The following is an 18,783-nucleotide window of genomic DNA, read 5'->3' on the forward strand; positions in this document are numbered from 1 at the left end:
AAAATGAGTGCTTTTATTTTATATATTGTGACTAGTTATTGTAAGTAGCATTTGTGTAGTTTATAATTGCTCCCAAGTACTCCACACACTTCAAAGCAAGTATCTACCATTTTTGGAGTGCTTATTATTTGGCAGTTACTCTTCTGACTGCTTTTAGTGCTGCATTTTCACTTCAGCCTATAAAATTAGATACTTTTGTTTTCATTTTACTAATCAGGACCCTGAAATTTAGAAAGGTTAAATAATTTTCCCAAGGTCTCTTAATACTATGGTGGAGCTATGACTCAACCTATATTTTCTGACCCATGTTTTTTTACTTGATATTCTGATGTGGAGAAATTGAGGTAGGCTAAAAGGCATACTGTATGGAGGAGAAATAGTGATACATAGAGACATCAGAGAGCATGTATAAACTTTTACTAGGCTACCTTCTCATTATTATTTTGCCACTAAATATTTTGGCACCTGCCATTTGCTACTTTCTATAGATAATCTTACAAGGACTTAAAAATTTAAACCGAGCTGTTCATGAAGATATTGTGGCTGTGGAGCTTTTCCCCAAGAGTCAGTGGGTTGCACCATCATCTGTGGTTTTACATGATGAAGGTCAAAATGATGATGATGTGGAGAAAGAAGAGGAGCAAGAAAGCATTGTATGACATTAAGCAGGTTTTATTTATTTATTTTTTGACCTATGTAGCTTGTATTATTAATGTGTCAGCTTTAAAAAACTGAAGTAGTTTTGTTACTTCCAGATTATATTGAATAAAATTTAGTTCTCTAGATTTAATACATGTCATACATTCAGGTTGAGCTCTGGTGGCATAGTGCCTAAGGCATTTGGCTGCTAACCAGAAGGCTGGAGGTTCAAACCCACCGGCCACTCCTTGGAAAGAAGATTGGGCACTCTGCTTCTGTAGAGATACCACCTCGGAAACCCAAGGAGGGTCGCTGTGAGTCGAATCGACTTGACGGCAGTGAGTTTAGGGTTTCTTTTAAGCATTTAAGTAATTCCCTTTAAATTAATGTCTAGTTTTTTTTAAGTAAACGGATTTGGATACAAAAAGACTATTAACTTCATTATGAAACTGTAAATCTACACGAAAGTATGTACATGATCAGATTTAATTTAGTGAGATCTAAGTAATTACAAATTTAAAATTTCTGAAATGCTTTTATGTAACGTTAAAAAAATCTCTTTATATAATTGATGTACTTCTTAAAAATATATATATATATAGCAAACTCACTCTCGTCGAGTCAGATCCGACTCATAGCGACCCCTCCTTGAGTTTCCAAGGCAATATCTCTACGGAAGTAGATTGCCCAGTCTCCCTTTGGAGGAGTGGCTGATAGGTTTGAACTGCCAGCCTTCTGGTTAGCTGGGACATTATAATTGTGTATTTAATAATTCCTCCTCTATTATAATATGTATTATGAACAGAATGCTTTCATTTAGTTCTCCCAGTTAAAAAGGTTACCTAATACGACATTGTTCATTATTTCCCAAGTTTAGAATTACAAGAGTAACGTAAATAATTGAAATTGGTAATTCCTTTCCATAGATGATATTCATTCCTCTGGTGTTTTTTGATAACATTATCCTTGGAGAATCCAGACCATGGCAGAGTGCTGAGACAAAATATTACAAGATCATGATTATTCCTAGTATTAAGCACTCTTTATTTGGGCTTTTATTTTTGATACAGAGAAACTTTTAAAGATCCATCTCTTTTTTAATAATTTGATAAAAGCTAGCTGGGAACTAATCATCTATGACCACATATCTAATTAGTATAAAATAGTACAAAAACCTTAGTCTGTTAACTCTGCAGCTATGTATGTGTTTTAGTCATTAAATCCTTATTAAAAAGAGTTGAATTCTGACTCTTTATGAGGTTATATTTGTTTTTTCTTTCTTTTCTTTAAATTGTTTTATATTGCTTTATTATTATGAAGCTTTTTAGAATAGTAGTTTGATATGTTCTTTTCTAGAATTTTGAAGCATCAAGATTCTTTAGTTTTATGTCATAATTTAATGCCTAAATGTATTAGTGTCTATATAATTCTAATATTAGAGAAAGATTGCTTCATTATGATTAGAGCAACAATAACTGAAGATTCTCATTTTTATTTTTAAATTTCAGCTTAAGACTGGTCTAAGTGAAAAAATGTTAAGGCCTACAGGTAGAGTTGTAGGAATAATAAAAAGGAGCTGGAGACCATATTGTGGCATGCTTTCCAAGTCTGATATTAAGGAGGTGAGTAAAGAACATGTTGCTATGAATAAAAATAAATAAGTAAACATTTAATAGAACATTAGAACGTAGCCCTTCCCTTGTCCTCATCCACCAGATTTTTTTTTCCCCTGTTGATAAATTTCTTTATTTTTCTAGTCAAGACGACATCTCTTTACACCTGCTGATAAGAGAATCCCTCGAATTCGAATAGAAACTAGACAGGCTTCCACATTAGAAGGACGGAGAATTATTGTTGCTATTGATGGTTGGCCCAGAAATTCCAGATACCCAAACGTAAGGATTTCGTTTTAAACCTAATTTCACGTTAGGATATTTTATTTGGAAATAAAATTGCTTTTCTAATGAAAATAGAATCTACTTTTGTTTAGAATTTGTAGTGAAATTTAGGGATTTTTCACAACACTGCCTGATACGTAGTATATTAAATTTGAAAATCAATTTTATGAAACTCTAATGTAAATCATATAGTTATTTTTACTCAAATTTCCAAACAAATTTTATTGGTCATAACTGGAAAAAAAAGATGTCTGGTATCTAAACAAACGCTAATAAATACATTTTGAAGCTACTGTGTTTTAAGCACATTTTAAAGTTAATAGTAAATAAGCAGATGTCTTGTTATTGCTGTATATGTTTGCAAATAACCCACATGCCATACGTTTTTGCATGTTGCACAACCCCCACATGTTATTTTTGTAAATGTACTATACCAATATTATTTACGTGTTACTGACTTCAATTTAAAATTTTTTTTCTGTCCAATGGATTTAATGTTAAATCTTCATCTTGGTGCCTGTTGATGCAGAGGTTTGGTTCCCAGCAGGCCCTCACTAGCCTGCCCTTGAGTTTCTAAAGCAACCCCTCTTCTGGCAGAATTCTTTCCTACTTTGCAACCATGTTCTCCAATACAGGAAATCGCTTTTTCTACCCTGGAAATGGGCCTTGCCAGGGTGGCTGGCCCCAGCCTAGGAGGCTGCACCCACTGGGCCAGAGAGGCTATTCAGGCAGGTGCACAAAGCACCACAGCAATGTGCATTTTGCCCCATTGTCTGGCCAGCCAGCCACCACGCTTGGACCCTTTGAATCTACCACCCACATGGACACAGCTGGGCAGACTTGAGAGCTGTGGGTGCAAAGGGTCACAGATCCCTCACTCAAATGAGATGGGTTTGCCTGGGGGCCTTGTGGGGCCAGAGCAGTATGCGCCTGCACCTACACTGTCCTCCTGCTCCAGGTGCATGTGAGGCTGGTATTGTGGGATCTGGGTGTATGCAGACAATGGCCCAAACCTGCCGCAGAGTCAACGCACACTTGGCTTTGGCAACCTGACCCTCCATCTTTGGCATCATTTACTTGGACACAGATTGGTTGCAGGGAACTTCACCACTTTCAGGCCTGGTGGCGTACTGCCAGAGCAAGCAGGCAGCTTCAATTGTTTATTTTCTGATTACTGAGGTAGTCTAAACTTGAGCCATGACTTGATCCATAATCATGGCTTATGTCTTTGTTATACAAATGTAATCAAAAGTAATATTTTCAGACTTTTGAGAGGATGAATGAGGAGAATTCACTTCTGGAAATGTCATGAGACATGGTAGATGCATGGGCACCCTATGCTAGAACTTTTATATAGTTTCATCATTTCTACATGTTATATGCATGCATGTTATTTGCATGTGAGCACTATTTGTGAAAAAATACGGTAATGACACAGAATTGACTTGACCACAATGGATTTGTGTTTAAAAGACTGAATCCTCACAAAATCTCCATCATAAATCACTTGAGAGATATTGTCCTTTTCAGCCTTAAGTTACCAAGAAGTTATGGGACCATTTAGATAAATTGAAGTGGTATATAAATGCTCAAGAATTTAATTTGATGATAAAAATAAATGGCCAGAATTTAGATCCTGTAAATTATGCTTTTCTAAGGATATCTTTTGGTTTTAGGGACACTTTGTAAAAAATTTAGGTGATGCTGGAGATAAAGAGACTGAAACAGAAGTTTTGCTGCTTGAGCATGATGTTCCTCATCAGCCATTTTCTCAAGCTGTTCTTAGCTTTCTGCCAAAGATGCCCTGGAGCATTACTGAAAATGTAAGTTGAAAATAATCCTTAATGACTTTATAAGTTATATATGAGCTAGTTTTGTTTAAGTTCCAAATCCACCCCCCACTGCCGTCAAGTCAGATCCGACTCATAGCGACCCCTCCTTGGGTTTCCGAGGCAGTATCACTACGGAAGTAGATTGCCTAACCTTCCTTCCGAGGAGTGGCTGGTGGGTGTGAACTGCCAGCCTTCTGTTTAGCAGTCAAATGTCTTAGGGACTATGCCACCAGAGCTCCCAAGTTTTATATAGGCATACTTCATTTTATTGTGCTTTACTTTATTGCACTTTGCAGATAATGCTTTTTTTACAAGTTGAAGATTTGTGGCAGCCTTGCATTGTTCAAGTCTTTTGGTGTCATTTTTCCAACAGCATGTGCTCACTTCATGTCTCTGTGTTACATTTTGGTAATTCTCATAGTATTTCAAACTTTTTCGTAATGCTGTCGTACATTTAATAGACTACAGCATAGTTAACACTTACAAATATGGTGCATAGCTTACCTACAGTGGGAAACCAAAAAATTTGTGTGACTCACTTTATTGTGATACTCGCTTTAAAGCAGTAGTCTGGAACTGTACCCACAGTATCCAGGGTATGCCTGTATGTGCTTTTAAATAGACAGAAACCACAGTGTTTTTCTTCTCTGCATTTAGTTAGGTATAGCACTCTTGAGTGTATGGAAGCCGTTTGCTTCCTTACTAAAAGATACATTTTTCTAAGGATGAGATGCTAGATATGTCACATTTTTCAAATAAGAGAAACCTACCACAAGTTATAAATCATAACGTGATTATCATTAGGGAAATAAAGGTAGATTTTTATATAGATATTGTTGATTTTATGAGAACTCCGTTGCAACAGCACCATCAAAGTAAATTGTTGATTTCTTTATGTCATCTTCCAGGACATGAAAAACCGAGAAGACTTGAGGCATCTGTGTGTTTGTAGTGTGGACCCACCAGGATGTACTGATATAGATGATGCTCTACATTGTAGAGAACTTGAAAATGGAAACTTGGAGGTATTCATATTGTAAAGACTTTGCTATCTGAATACAGTTCTATTTCTGAGTCCCTTTTCTTCTGAATCAATACAGGATTTGTATTTGTGATTACTCTTACCAAGTATAGTTGCTTCTAGCTTCAGGAACTGATAGCCATGTGCCAGAGATTGAAATGGTAGATGTGACTGAGTAGCCAACTTTCTTACTAAAATTCCATTAATATATTTACCCAGTTATGCATATTGGTACCTTTCTATTTCTATCTTTTTAAGGTTGGTGTTCATATTGCTGATGTTAGCCATTTTATTAGGCCAGGAAATGCTTTAGATCAAGAATCAGCTAGAAGAGGAACAACTGTATATCTTTGTGAAAAGGTAAATAACGTGTTGAATGTAAAGTGGAATGTTGATCCATACTTTTTAAAGTCATATACTTTACTTTTTTTGTTAAGAATATACACAGCAAAACTTAACACAGAGTCATATTTCTGCATGTGTAATTCAGTGACATTGATTACATTTTTTGAATTATACAACTATTCTCACCTTCTTTTTCTAAATGGTTCCCCCCATTAATCCTAAGGTTTCTATATCATCTTTGCAGTTGCTGTTGTCAGTTTGATCCCATATAGATAGATCTCTAAAGAGCATGATGCTCAAGGCAGACATTATTTCTAGTTAAGCTAAACTATTGTTTGATTTTAAGATTTCAGGGGATATTTTTGCCCTAAGATTATTGCAAGGCACTGTTTTCAGAGGTTCATTCAGCCTCCACGGCACCAGAAAGTCTGAAATGCATGAGAACTTAGAATTCTGTTCTGCATTTTCCCCTTTTATCAATATTTCTCTGTAGAATCTTTGACAGTTTTCACTAATGATAGTTGGGCACCACTCAGTTCTGGTTTCCTAGCAAAGAAGACTTATTCATGGAGGCAGTTAACCACACATTCTTTTTCTTCTATTCCTGACTCTTTTTCTTCATCTATTGCTTCAAGGAAATACAGGTCAGTTGTGTCTTGAATGGCTGCTTGCAAGCTTTTAAGACCCTAGGCATTAATCAACAAAATAGGAGGTAGAACAGAAACACTCAACATGTTGTTATGCCATGAAACCATGTCCCTAAACCTATATATGCATATGCTTTAATAATAAAAAGATGAGATGTTTCTGAGGAAAGAACAGCCTCAGAATTTAGTGAAAATTGGTGGGTAACTATTATGCTAATTTCGCATAGCTAGTTTATAATAATCATAGGCATTTCTGAAATTTGAACAGTCATGGTTTAGGATAGCTAGAATATTATAGCCTTAAATCAGTGAAAATATCACAATGTTTTTTGTTACAGAGTAGACCAAATAACAGGTAGGTGTAGTTGATAAAAATTACTGTATATCATGTTATACATTATGGTTAACTACCTAAAGTATGTTTTCTGTTTTATACAGTTTAAATCATGAATTTATTCTGTTATAGTTTATCTTTAATTATAATCCCCATAAACTTAAAACAGAGAAAAATTGTGAGAGAGGAAAGTTAACCTTAGTCTATTATAGATTGATTTTCAGAGTTCTTCCATAAAATTTTAGTGTCTCTCTTTTTTAGTATTTTTTGAACACCATGTAGTTAGCATTGGCAAAAAGATCCAATTGTAGGGCTTGGGGCAGTTACCCTAGTTGCAAAATGGCATGGAGGCCACATGTTCTGACCTCCTCTAATCCCACAAGAGGAAGACAGAATTACCATCAATAGCCCAAGGCCTATTCCTGAGAGGCCAGATATGCTGCCTCCCTCCAGTCCTTTGTCCAACTGTTCCTCCCGAAGCACCCACCACCTCTCTCCTGGGTTCGATAATTCGCTGCAGTGGCCACACAGAGCTCACAGATTATGGGGTTTATTAGGGAAGCACCACAGGATGCTCAGTCTCTCTCCCAGCCCACCGTCCCTCAGCCAACAGTCTCTCACAGTCTCTTTCCCAGCATTGCTGGTCCCTCGGTGTCTCACTCAGCAACGTGTGTCTCTTGCGTCTCTTTCCCAGCAATGCGTGTCTCAGGAGCCCGTGTCTCTTTCAGCAGCACATCTTCCTCAACCAGCAGTCAGAGAGAGTTCTGCCTCTAGGAGACCTCCTTTTGAGCCCAGCAGGGTGGTCAAACTAGCCAATCACAGCATCAGAACTCTAAGCACCTGAGAGAGAGTGGGAACCTCCAGAACATTGTATTGTGCCACGCCCAACAGAAATACTCCACGTGGATAACATTTACAATCAGAAACTCCTCAGTTGCTCATTCCACCACTGAGTTTACAATGACTTATGGGTAGAAAAGCCATGCTAAGTAATTTACTACACTGCACTAGTACAAATTATTACAAGGCCAAAGATTTTCAGCTTTCAAAGGACAGCAAGGTGGTTAGTGTATAGATAGGACTAAAATAAAGATCCTTTGATAGGAAGTCCAGTTTTCTTCCCTTCCATAACATTTTATGTATTTTTCTAGAAACAGACTATTTCACATTTGCTCAGTACTCCTCTTCACAAAGCTCAAAGTATTCTTCTCTTTTTTCCATCTTAAAATAATACTATTTGAGAATATATCTTCTAATAAAAGTATGCATATAACTAAGCCATCTGCGGCTCTATCTGTTACAGAGGATTGACATGGTTCCCGAGTTGCTTAGCTCTAACTTGTGTTCCTTAAGATGTAATGTGGACAGGTATGTATGCATGTGTTTTCATAAGAACATTGTCTTTACTTCGTTTAACTGATTCCTGTTAATACATACTGTGTATTTTTTCTCCATAGGCTGGCATTTTCATGTATTTGGGAAATGAATCACAATGCTGAAATCTTAAAAACAAGATTTACCAAAAGTGCCATTAATTCAAAGGTTGGTTTCATGATTGATCTTCATTGGTTAAAATCTTTGATACTTCCAACAGTGTTCTGGATTGCTTTGGAAAAGTTAAGCTTACTAAGTTAAGTAATTTTTTCCCCAATGTTGCTGTCAAATATACTTTTTTCAGTTACCTGATTAGTTCTTGGTATTATTCAAAAGTTACTTTCAGTGGCAGTTCAGGAAGTTGGAAAACTTAAGTACTTCAGAAAACCAAATAGATGACTTTAGACCATAACTCAGAAATCCCCATGGAAATTGTGACAGTTTACATATGGTTAATGTTTTAAAAGTTAAGGTATATACCATTTTCTTTGACTTCACATTTTCTGATAGAAACATTGTTATAAATCATAGTTCAATCCCAGTAAAATTAGCCTAAAATCAGATGGAATGGAGCCAGTTGGTTTTTCCTCTTCCTTTTTAGACTTCTTCCTGGATTCTCTCTGTTCTTCATTTTGCTCTAAATCATCTTCTAAAGTTGGCCAGGGAGCTCTGGTAGCAGAGTACCTAAGGCACTTGACTGCTAACCAGAAGGCTGGCGGTTCAAACCCACCAGCCACTCCTCGAAAGGAAGATAGGGCATTCTACTTCATGGTGATACTGCCTCGGAAACCCAAAGCGGGGTCACTATGAGTCGGGTCTGACTCAGTGGCACATAACAACAACAAATAACCAAGTTTGCCAAACCCCCTTTCTTCAGATGATCCTTATTCTAAACATACATATTTTGGGTTTTCCTTTATATTACTGTTTTTGTTTCCTCAACTGGCAGTTGGAAAGAAAGCAATGTTAGACTGACAGATGTGTGAATGCGTTAATAAAGCCTTCCTAGATTTTTGTTTTTAAATAAGAATATATTTAAAATTATTCCAGACTTGGTCATTGTAGCAAAAGAGTATAAAAACACTTTAGTGAGCATAATATAACATTTTTAGAAGAGAAGCCCTTGGTAATTGGCTTTCTTAGGAATCTTATCTGACCTGGACATCATCTTTCTTTGGCTATTCTTGATTGGTTTTACTGTTGAAGCTACTTTAAAATAAATGTTAAAAATGGTTTTACATGAGCTATAAATAGGAACAGAAGCAGGTATTTGTAGATTTAGGTTGTTTTTCATTGGCGATTGCTTTAAAATTTTCTACTATAATGTATCACCTCATTTTTGAGTACTTAATTTTAGGTGTTTAATAGATTACCTGCTAAATATGATACAGAGGATTTCACTTTACTCTTGCTATCATACATCTAAATTGCTTTCATATTTTAGCATTACCTAATTATTTGTATGTTAATTGTAAAATGAAAGTAATTAAAGCTTAAACAACATATTCACCAACAAAATGACCACTTTGCTTTCTTTTAATGTAAGTTTGCTTGTATAGTATAGTGCTTCAGATAAGAGTTAATGGACCAAACATGATAGGTGTGGAGTATAAATTATATAGCTCTGAAGTGTTTTACTGATTTTAGGGTTTTTTGAAATTACAGACTTTGTGTAGTAGAAGTATAGGAGCACAGGAAGTCAGTTTCATCATTTTTAACTGTTATTATATGGTTTCTCTTTCAGGCTTCTCTTACATATGCTGAAGCTCAGATGAGAATTGATTCAAAAACCATGAATGATGGTATTACCATTAGTCTCCGTGGGCTAAATAAACTAGCTAAAATTCTGAAAAAACAAAGAATCGAAAATGGGTACGTTGAAAAATATCCTTTAAGATGTGACTTAATTCATTTATCTCTGCATTAAGATAATTTTTAAAGTGTTTTATCATGGACAATGATGAATTATATAATAAACTTGAATAGATATTCTTAAGTAGAGGCATCCATTATGTTCTAGCCACTATTTAAATATTAGCAACTTGATTCTGAACTAATGCTTATTCAAGAGTTCTGTCTTCATAATTTGTCATGCTAAAAACAAATGTGTTTGAGTTAAATATCTTGAAGAAGTGCAAGGAAGCCAAGAAGTCTTAAGACTTTTCTATGGATTATTTATTTTAATTAGAAATGGGTTTCCAGATTGTACACTGGTTTTAAAATGTTTAAATAAATGTAGATGACATCTTTGTTGCATTTTAGATTGGAAAAGATTTTAGAGTTTAATCCAGTCTCTTCATTTTTTAAACAATTGAGTTACATAGAGCAGTCTTGCCAAATAACTGATAGCTGTTAGCAGCTTTGGCTCTTTTAGCCATTATATTATGGCATTTGCCTGTCTAACTATAAAAGGTATAAAGTTTCCTTCAAACTTACTGAAGTAAAGTAACTAAAACAAATTTAATTCTTTTTCTTTTTTTAAATTTTTATTGTGATTTGGGTGACAGTGTACAGAGCAAATTCACTTTCTATATAGCAGCTTGCATATACTTAGTCTCATGACATTGACTGTAATTTCCCACAGTGCAATAGCTCCTCTCCCACTTCCTCCCCATAGTTATCTCTTACCTGTGTCCTTCCCTCCCATGCACTCCTACCCCCTGAGCTTTCTCCCTGTGCATATGCAGTCCTTCTATTCTCCCATGATTGATCTCTCCAAGGAGTGTGTCTACCTAATGTAAATGTTCAGCTCCTATGCCTGTCTTGTGTTTGGCTGAAAGCCACAGGAGTGAGTTCAGTTCCAGACCTGAAGGGCAGCTAGGGGCCACAGTCTCAGTGGTTCTATCAGGCTCTATCTGACCAGCAAACCTGGTCTTTTTATGATTTTGAGTTTTGTTCCACATTATCTTCCCAATCTATCCAGGATCTCCTACAAAGATCCCCCTCTGAGTGGTTGACAGTGGTAGCCAAGGACCATCTAGTTCTTCTGGTCTTATAGTCGTATAGGCTGAGGAGTGCATGGTGTATTAGTTGCTTGGACTATTTGTTTCCATGCATTCTTGATTTTCTCTGTTCTTCTTCACTGTGGATGAGGAGAGACCTATCATTGAATCTAGATGGCCGCTTGTAAGCTTTTAAGATCCCAGTCGCTACTTGCCAAAGTAGGATGTGGAACAATGCTTTTGTATACTATCTTATGCCAATTGAGATTGATGTCCCCTGTGAATATGGTCCTGAGCCCGCAGGTCCAACTACTTACTCCCTGTAGGTAGCTGGCTGTGGCCAAGAAGTGACTACAACCATGTTCCTTGTCAGCTCTATTATGTACCTGGACATTCTTACAGAACATACAGAAACACTTGTAGAAACATTGTCTTCTAACCCTATACATGGTCATGGACACACTCCCCCTACATAGACATACCTAATCGTTCAACCTGTCCACCCCTCTATCCACTCATGTATCAGTATTTGCCTTCACTGACAACATAGTATGTGCAAAAGGGTTCATCTTTGTTGTCTATACCTCCCATGCATCTCTCTCTGTCTTCCTCTTCCTCAATACCACCATGTTAATCACTTACATTTAGTACTTTGCCCTTCTCTTCACCCAAATCAATACTTATCTCTATCTATCTAAGTGTTCCCTCCCTCCCTTCCCACCCCTGGTAACCAACAAAGAAAATTTCCTTCCATATATGAACCTTTCTTTGACCTTTTACAATTATGGACTAATGCAATATTTGTCCTTCTGTGATTGGCTTATTTCACTAGCATAATGTCCTCTAAGTTCATCCACGTTATGTGGTGTTTTGCAGATTCTACATTATTCTTTAGGGTTGCATAGTATTCCATTGTGTGTATGTACCATAGTTTGGTTATCCATTCTTCTGTTGATGGGCACCTATGTTGTTTACATCTTTTGGCTATTGTCAGTAGTGCTCAGTGAACATAGGTGTGCATTTATCTGTTCTTATCCTGGCTCTCACTTCTTTAGGATATATACCTAGTAATGGAATGGCTGGGTCAAATGATAATTCAAATTCCAACTTTTAAGGAATCGCCATACTGCTTTCCACAGTGGTTGTATCATTTGACAGTCCCACCAGCAGTGTATGAGAGTCCCAATCTCTCCTCATCCTCGCCAGCATTTGTTATTTTCTGTCTTGTTGAACTTTGCTACTGGTGCTGGGGCAGGATGACATCTCATTGTTGTTTTGATTTGCATCTCTCTAATAGCTAATGATCGTGAGCATTTCTTCATATGTTTGTTGGCTGCCTGAATATCTTCCTTGGTAAAGTGTCTATTCATGTCTTCTGCCCAGTTTTTAATTGGATTATTTGTCTTTTTGTTGTTGAGATGTTGGAGTTTTCTGTAGATTCTAGAGATAAGTCCCTTGTCAGATATGTCTTTGCCAAATATTTTTTCCCAATCTCTAGGTTCTCTTTTGACTCTTTTGGAGAATTCTTTGGAAGCCCATAAAAATTTAATTTTGAGAAGGTCCCATTCATCTGGTTTCTCTTCTGCTGTTTGTGCATTTTGGGTTATGCTTGATAGTCTATTTATGCAATATATTAGGTCCTCTAAATTTGCCCCTGGTTTCTCTTTGAGGAACTGTATAGTTTTAGGTTTCACATTTAAGTCTTTGATCCATCTGGACTTAGTTTTTGTGTATGGTGTAAGGTACAGATCTTGTTTCATTTTTCTGCAAATGGATCTCCAGTTTTGCCAGCACCATTTGTTAAACAGACAGTCTCTTCTCCATTTAATGGATTTTGGGCCTTTGTCAAGTATCAGCTGACCATAGGTTGATGGGTCTATTTCTGGGTTCTCAATTCTATTCCATTGGTGTCTGTTGTTGTACCAGTACCAGGCACTTTTGACTACTATGGCTGCTTAGCTGCATAGTACGTTTTCAGGTCCAGGAGTGTGAGACATCTTACTTTGTTCTTCTTCAATATTGCTTTGCTTAACCGAGGTCTCTTTCCTTTCCATATAAAGTTAGTGATTGGTTTTTCCATATCGATAAAGAATGTTCATGGGATTTTGATTGGTATTGAATTGAATGTATAGATTGCTTTGGGTAGAATTGACATTATCACAATTCAATCTCCCTTCAACAAGGATGATACATTCTTCCATTTATGTAGCTCTCTTATGGTTTCTTGAAGTAGTCTTTTGCAGTTTTCTTTGTACAAGTCTTTTGTGTCCCTGGTAAGATTTATTCCCAAGGATTTTATTTTTGGGGTAGCTAATGTAAGTGGTATAGATTTCCTTTTTTTTTTTTTTCCAGCAATCTTTTTGCTTGTGTAGAGGAATCCAACTGATTTTTGGATGTTGATCTTGTATCCTGCCACTATGCTAAATCTCTCATTTAGTTCCAGTAGAATTTTTTACTGAGTCTCTTGGGTTTTCTAGGTATAGGATCCTATCATCTGCAAACAGGGATAGTTTGACTTCTTCATTACCAATTTGGATGCCCTTGATTTCCCTTTCTTGCCTTATTGCCCTGGCTAGGACTTCCAATACAATGTTGAATAGAAGTGTCAATAGTGGGCGTCTTTGTCTGGTTCCTGTTGGCAAGGTGGGTTTCAGTCTCTCTCCATTGAGAATAATGTTGGCTGTTGGTTTTGCATAAATGCCCTTTATTATGTTTGAGGAATGTCCCTTCTGTTCCTATTTTGCTGAGAGTTTTGATCAGGAATGGGTGTTAGATTTTATCAAATGCCTTTTCTGCATCTATTGATATGATCATGTGGTTCTTCTCCTTTGTTTGTGGTAGATGTCATGTGATGGATGATGTTGATTATTTTTCTAATGTTGAACCATACTTGCATACCTGATATGAAACCCACTTGGTTATAATGAATTATTTTTCTGATATGTTTCTGGAGTATATTGGCTAAGATTTTGTTGAAGATTTTTGCATCTGTATTCATGAGGGATATTGTTCTGTAGTTTTCCTTTTGAGTGATGTCTTTGCCTGGTTTTATATCAAGGTTATGCTTGCTTCATAAAATGAATTTTGGAGGATTCCATCCTTTCCTATGTTTTGGAATAGTTTGAGTAGGATTGGTGTCAATTCTTCTCTGAATGTTTGCTAGAATTCTCCAGTGAAACCATCTGGGCCAGAACTTCTATTTATTAGTATTTTTTTTATTACCTGTTCAATTTCTTCTTTTGTTATGGATCTGTTCAACTTTTCCACATCAGTCTGTGTTAATTTAGGTAAGTGGTGTGTTTCTAGAAATCTGCCCATTTCTTCCAGATTTTTTTAGTCTGTTTTTGCCTTTGTGTCTAAGGTGTGTCTCTTGTAGACAGCATATTGATGGGTTGTACTTTCTTATCCAGTCTGCAACTCTCCGTCTCTTGAATGGTGCATTTAATCCATTGACATTCAGTGTAATTACCGACAAGTATGAATTGGTTGCTGTCATTTGTTACGTGTTTTTTCATGATGTTCCTGGTTTCTCTGTTCCATATAAATCTCTGTTCCATATAATTTTTTGTGCTGAGTTCATTATGTTTCTGAATCCTGTTATCATTTACTGTGTTGCTGTTGTTTTAGAATTTGCTAATTATTTGGGGTTGTCCTCTTTTTCATTGTGATGTGAAGGTTTATTTTTCTCTGAGGTTATCCTGTGATTTATGATTTTCTCCCAGAGTTTTGAGCAATCCATTCTATCTTGGAACTCTCTTGACTTCCTCACCATTTAGAAGTTCTGTAACTACACTACTTTTTCCCTCTTTTTCATTTGTAGTTGTCCTCATTTGCCAATTGATGTCTCTGGTTCCCTGTTTACCGAGGTCTCTTTCCTTTCCATATAAAGTTAGCTTCTGGGATATGTCATCTTGTGTGTTAATGGTTGGTTATTGTTTGCTATTACTGGTTCTCTGTTCAAAGGTCTCCCATTAGTATGTCTTGTAAGATTGGTCTGGTTTTAACAAATTTCCTTAATTTCTGCTTATCTGGAAATCTCCAATTTCACTATTATATTTGAGGGACAATTTTGCTGGATATATAATTCTTGGTTGGAAATTTTTCTCTTTCAGGGTTTTATGTATACCATCTATTGCCTTCTTGCTTGCATGGTTTGTGCTGAGAAATAAGAGCTTATTCTCATTGGTTGTCTTTGTAGTTAACTTTTAGTTTTTCCCGTGCTGCTTTCTGGGTTCTTTCTTTGTCTTTGATTTTGATGAGTCTGATGATGATATGTCTTGGTGATTTTCTTTGGGGTCTATCCTGTTTGGGGTTTGTTGGACTTCGTGAATGGATATATACTCATCTTTCATCATATCAGGGAAGTTCTCTTCCAACAAATCTTGGACAATTTCCTCAGTGGTTTTCTTTTTCTCTTCCTGTTCTGGAATTCCAATTACAAGTAGGTCATTCCTTTTGATGGTATCCCACATGAACTTTAGGCTTTCTTTTGTTTTGATCTTTTTTTTGATTGATCCCTTTCCAAACAAGTATTCATGTGTTTGTCTTCAGTCTCTGGATTCTGTCTTCCATTGATTCAGTTCAGTTCCTTTGCCCTTTCAGTGTGTTATCTATTTCTGAAAATTTAGTATTAATCTTCTGGATGTCTGTCTGTAGATTTTGTAACATATCTAATTTTTCATTTATTTTGTCACTTTGTTCTTGTATTTTCTTCTGAAATTGTTCTAGGGATTTGTCTGTGTTTTCCTTAATTTTGTCAGTTTTTTCCTTGATCTGTGTCTCAATCCTTTGAAGATACCGAAGTATAATTCTTTTGAATTCCTTATCATGGAGTTCCAGTGTTGCTTCTTCCTCAGGGATGTGTTCTGTGTCTGTATCCTGCTCCCTTGTTTCTACCACTTTATGTTGCTTCTTTGTGTGGGCTGTGATGGTCTGTTATCTCCAAGACTTGACATTGTTGTCTTTAGATCTCTGTTAACTGTTTGTGAAGAGCAGCTTAAGGGTGAGTCAGGCTTTTCTTGATGGTCGTTTATGATGGGCAGTTGGTGGAGAAGGAAGTGGTGGCTCTCACTCAGTAAATGGAGTTGCAGGAGGTGAGGGTATGGTTGCGTTGTGTGGGCAAGGTTGCAGTCTCCCACTCAGACAAAAACAACAGTCGAATAACAATCAAAAAAGTAAAAGCAAGGGGACAAAAAACACACTGCATAAGCACACAGGAAGAGTCACCCAAAAAAGAATAAAAACAAACCTGCAATATCTGGGGGAGGGGGGTAATAAGAGAAGGGAGGTAGAGTTGAAGAATAATAAAGAAAAAAATGGGAAAAATGCAAAAAGAAAAATAAGGAATAGTAAGAACCACAAGAAAGAAGAAAAATGGGAACCAAGAACAGGGAAGAGAGAAAAAGCTGAGAACGAGAACCTGGGAAGGGAAGAATAAAGAATGATAATAAAAAGGACAAAAAGAAAAAATAATAATAATTTTAAAACAGACAAAAACACACAAACGGGGGGGGAAAAAAAAAAGGGAAGAAAAAAGCCTAGGCACAGCAGGGTAGGCCACCCAGGCTGCGTCCAAGCACTCAGACTGGGGTGTTTATTCCTGCTGGCCCAGAAGGTGGGTGGAAGTGAGAGATGACCACATCTCCATTCACCAAGAGGGTGTGGGGTATGAGAGTAACAAGGAGAATATAACACCTTTCCGGTGTTTGTGTTCGGAATGTCCTTGCAGTTCCGGCAAGTGAAGCCTATTCTTAGGTCCCTGGAATCTGAGAGAATCCTGTCACTTTAAATGTCCAGAATGTTTGAACCACTTGTAAACATTCAAAAATTGCTGTACCCTCCGGACAGCCAAAAGTCCGTGGCTCAGGCCGTCTCCCTCTTCGTGGCTTCCCCTTTTATTCACCAGCCACCAGTGCAATCCTCTGTGTAGTCCCTGGCTAGCAGGGCCGATCTTTAGGTCAATTCTCAATAAAACACGTTTTGAGCTATATATATATTTTTTTTTTTTGGTTGTTTAAGTTATGTAATTTGCATTTGTAACATAGCTTCTCATTAGGGTGAGGAAGAGGTTTTTTAACTTCAAAAGCAGTCTGTATTTTTAATTTTCTATGTAGCAGGTCATCAACTTATAAAATACATTATTAAATCTCAGTCTTACAGAGAATGGGGAAGATAATCAATAGAAAAAATATGTTTTTTGCCTTTTTAAAGGAGTATAGTAAAACTTGGAAAAACTGGAACCTGTATAAGGTGGAAACCTATCAGAGAAGGGAAACTCAAATATTTTCCATGAATAGAGAGTAACAGAAAAATTTTAAGACCTGCTCCCTGTCAAAGGCAGAAAAATTGCGAGACCCTGGAAAAATATGGCACTCATTGTTGAGTTCTGGCTGTTACAGGTTTCACTGTACTACCTTTGTATGAAAATTATATTTTAAGTGTTCTCTGAAGAAAAAATGATCAAAACGTTGAACAATATATAGTGCTCTTTAGACCAACATGTATTAATACACATTAAATCTGACCAGATTTAAAGTATTGTAAGGCAAGAGAGGGATATTGAGATTCCCATACTGGTAATCCATCTGCAGCCTTTGTACCAGAGGTGAGGGGTCAAGGAACAAAAGGACTCAGAATGTCATTTGATTTCCCTGTCTCATCTCATTTTTTTTCCCTCCATTATTTTACCTTTCTGCATGATTGCTCATTGTTGCCTCACCTCTCTAAAATTCTTATAATGTGGAGCTGACATGATAAAAGTATCAAAGTGTGAAGAAACATTAGACTTAACTTGCCTTATAAGAATTTGGTTTTCAAAGGAGAGCTTGATAGCTCATTAAATGGATAATTCATATAAAACATAAGATACCTTACCTGACACATTGATTTCAAATGTCAGTAGCTGTGGTGGTTATGTTTGTGTGTCAACTTGGCTGGGCCTGGTTGAGTGGCTGGGAAGCTGGTGGTAGTTATTCCCCATGATGAGACTGGCAGTCAGCTGCATGGTGGAATCTACCACAAGCAGCTGAGTAGCTTCCTTTAGAATGTGGTCTGTTTTCCTATGTAAGGAGAAACCTTGGGAATGGTTTCTAGCTTATGGCACGCTTGGACCCTGTGTGTAGCCATGTCATTGTCAGCAGCCTGCCATGCTCTGCTGACCTTGGGACTTAAAATGGACTTAAGTTATTGGCTTGCAGTATGGTTTGGTAACATCGTGACTGTGCGTTTTTACTTGTCAACCTTGGGCTTCTCAGCCTCAGCAGAAACGCCTGTAGCTCCAGTGGGCCAGGAGCAGGAGGTGGAGCTGGACTCCAAGGTTGAGGGGCTTTCACCCAGCCCCTGGAGCCTGGCACTTTGAACTTGAACTTAAAGCCTTCAAACTGTAAGAGAATAAACTCCTGTTTGTTAAGGCCCTCCCATTTGTGGTATATTCTTGTCAGAGCAGCACTAGGTAACCAGAACAGTAGCCATCAGTGTTCATAACATATTAGTGATAGTAGTGTATCAATCAGCTTTCTGTTAAATTTACCTGGAGGATGGTTTTGAACTGTGGATCTTCTGATGTTACTTCTCTCCCCATGGCAGCTACCCCTTTTGTCTCTCCCCTCCTCCAAACCAACATTATTTTTATTAGTAAATATAAAATGCAGTCACTTTTTGTGTTGGATGGGGTTCTCTAGAGAAACACAAAAACCAGCAAAGTATATATATATATATTTATAGAGAGAGAAAGAGAGAGAGAGAGAGAGAGA

At 37.0% G+C, this 18,783-nt stretch overlaps 1 protein-coding gene across 1 annotated transcript in view; it reads left to right on the forward strand.

Moving 5' to 3' along the window:
* DIS3 (DIS3 homolog, exosome endoribonuclease and 3'-5' exoribonuclease) overlaps positions 1–18,783 on the forward strand; it is a 54,268-nt gene that overhangs the window by 11,517 nt on the left and 23,968 nt on the right. Inside the window, exons 6-14 of the mRNA XM_007948306.2 lie at positions 489–653; positions 2,148–2,261; positions 2,397–2,534; positions 4,214–4,360; positions 5,278–5,394; positions 5,649–5,750; positions 8,020–8,084; positions 8,174–8,258; positions 9,835–9,962. Coding sequence (XP_007946497.1) covers positions 489–653; positions 2,148–2,261; positions 2,397–2,534; positions 4,214–4,360; positions 5,278–5,394; positions 5,649–5,750; positions 8,020–8,084; positions 8,174–8,258; positions 9,835–9,962 — 1,061 coding nt within the window. The remainder of the gene's footprint in view (positions 1–488; positions 654–2,147; positions 2,262–2,396; positions 2,535–4,213; positions 4,361–5,277; positions 5,395–5,648; positions 5,751–8,019; positions 8,085–8,173; positions 8,259–9,834; positions 9,963–18,783) is intronic.

Source organism: Orycteropus afer, unplaced genomic scaffold (assembly GCF_000298275.1).
Source record: "Orycteropus afer afer isolate SDZICR_OR568_19922 unplaced genomic scaffold, OryAfe1.0 scaffold00212, whole genome shotgun sequence".
Classification (NCBI taxonomy): Eukaryota; Metazoa; Chordata; class Mammalia; order Tubulidentata; family Orycteropodidae; genus Orycteropus; species Orycteropus afer.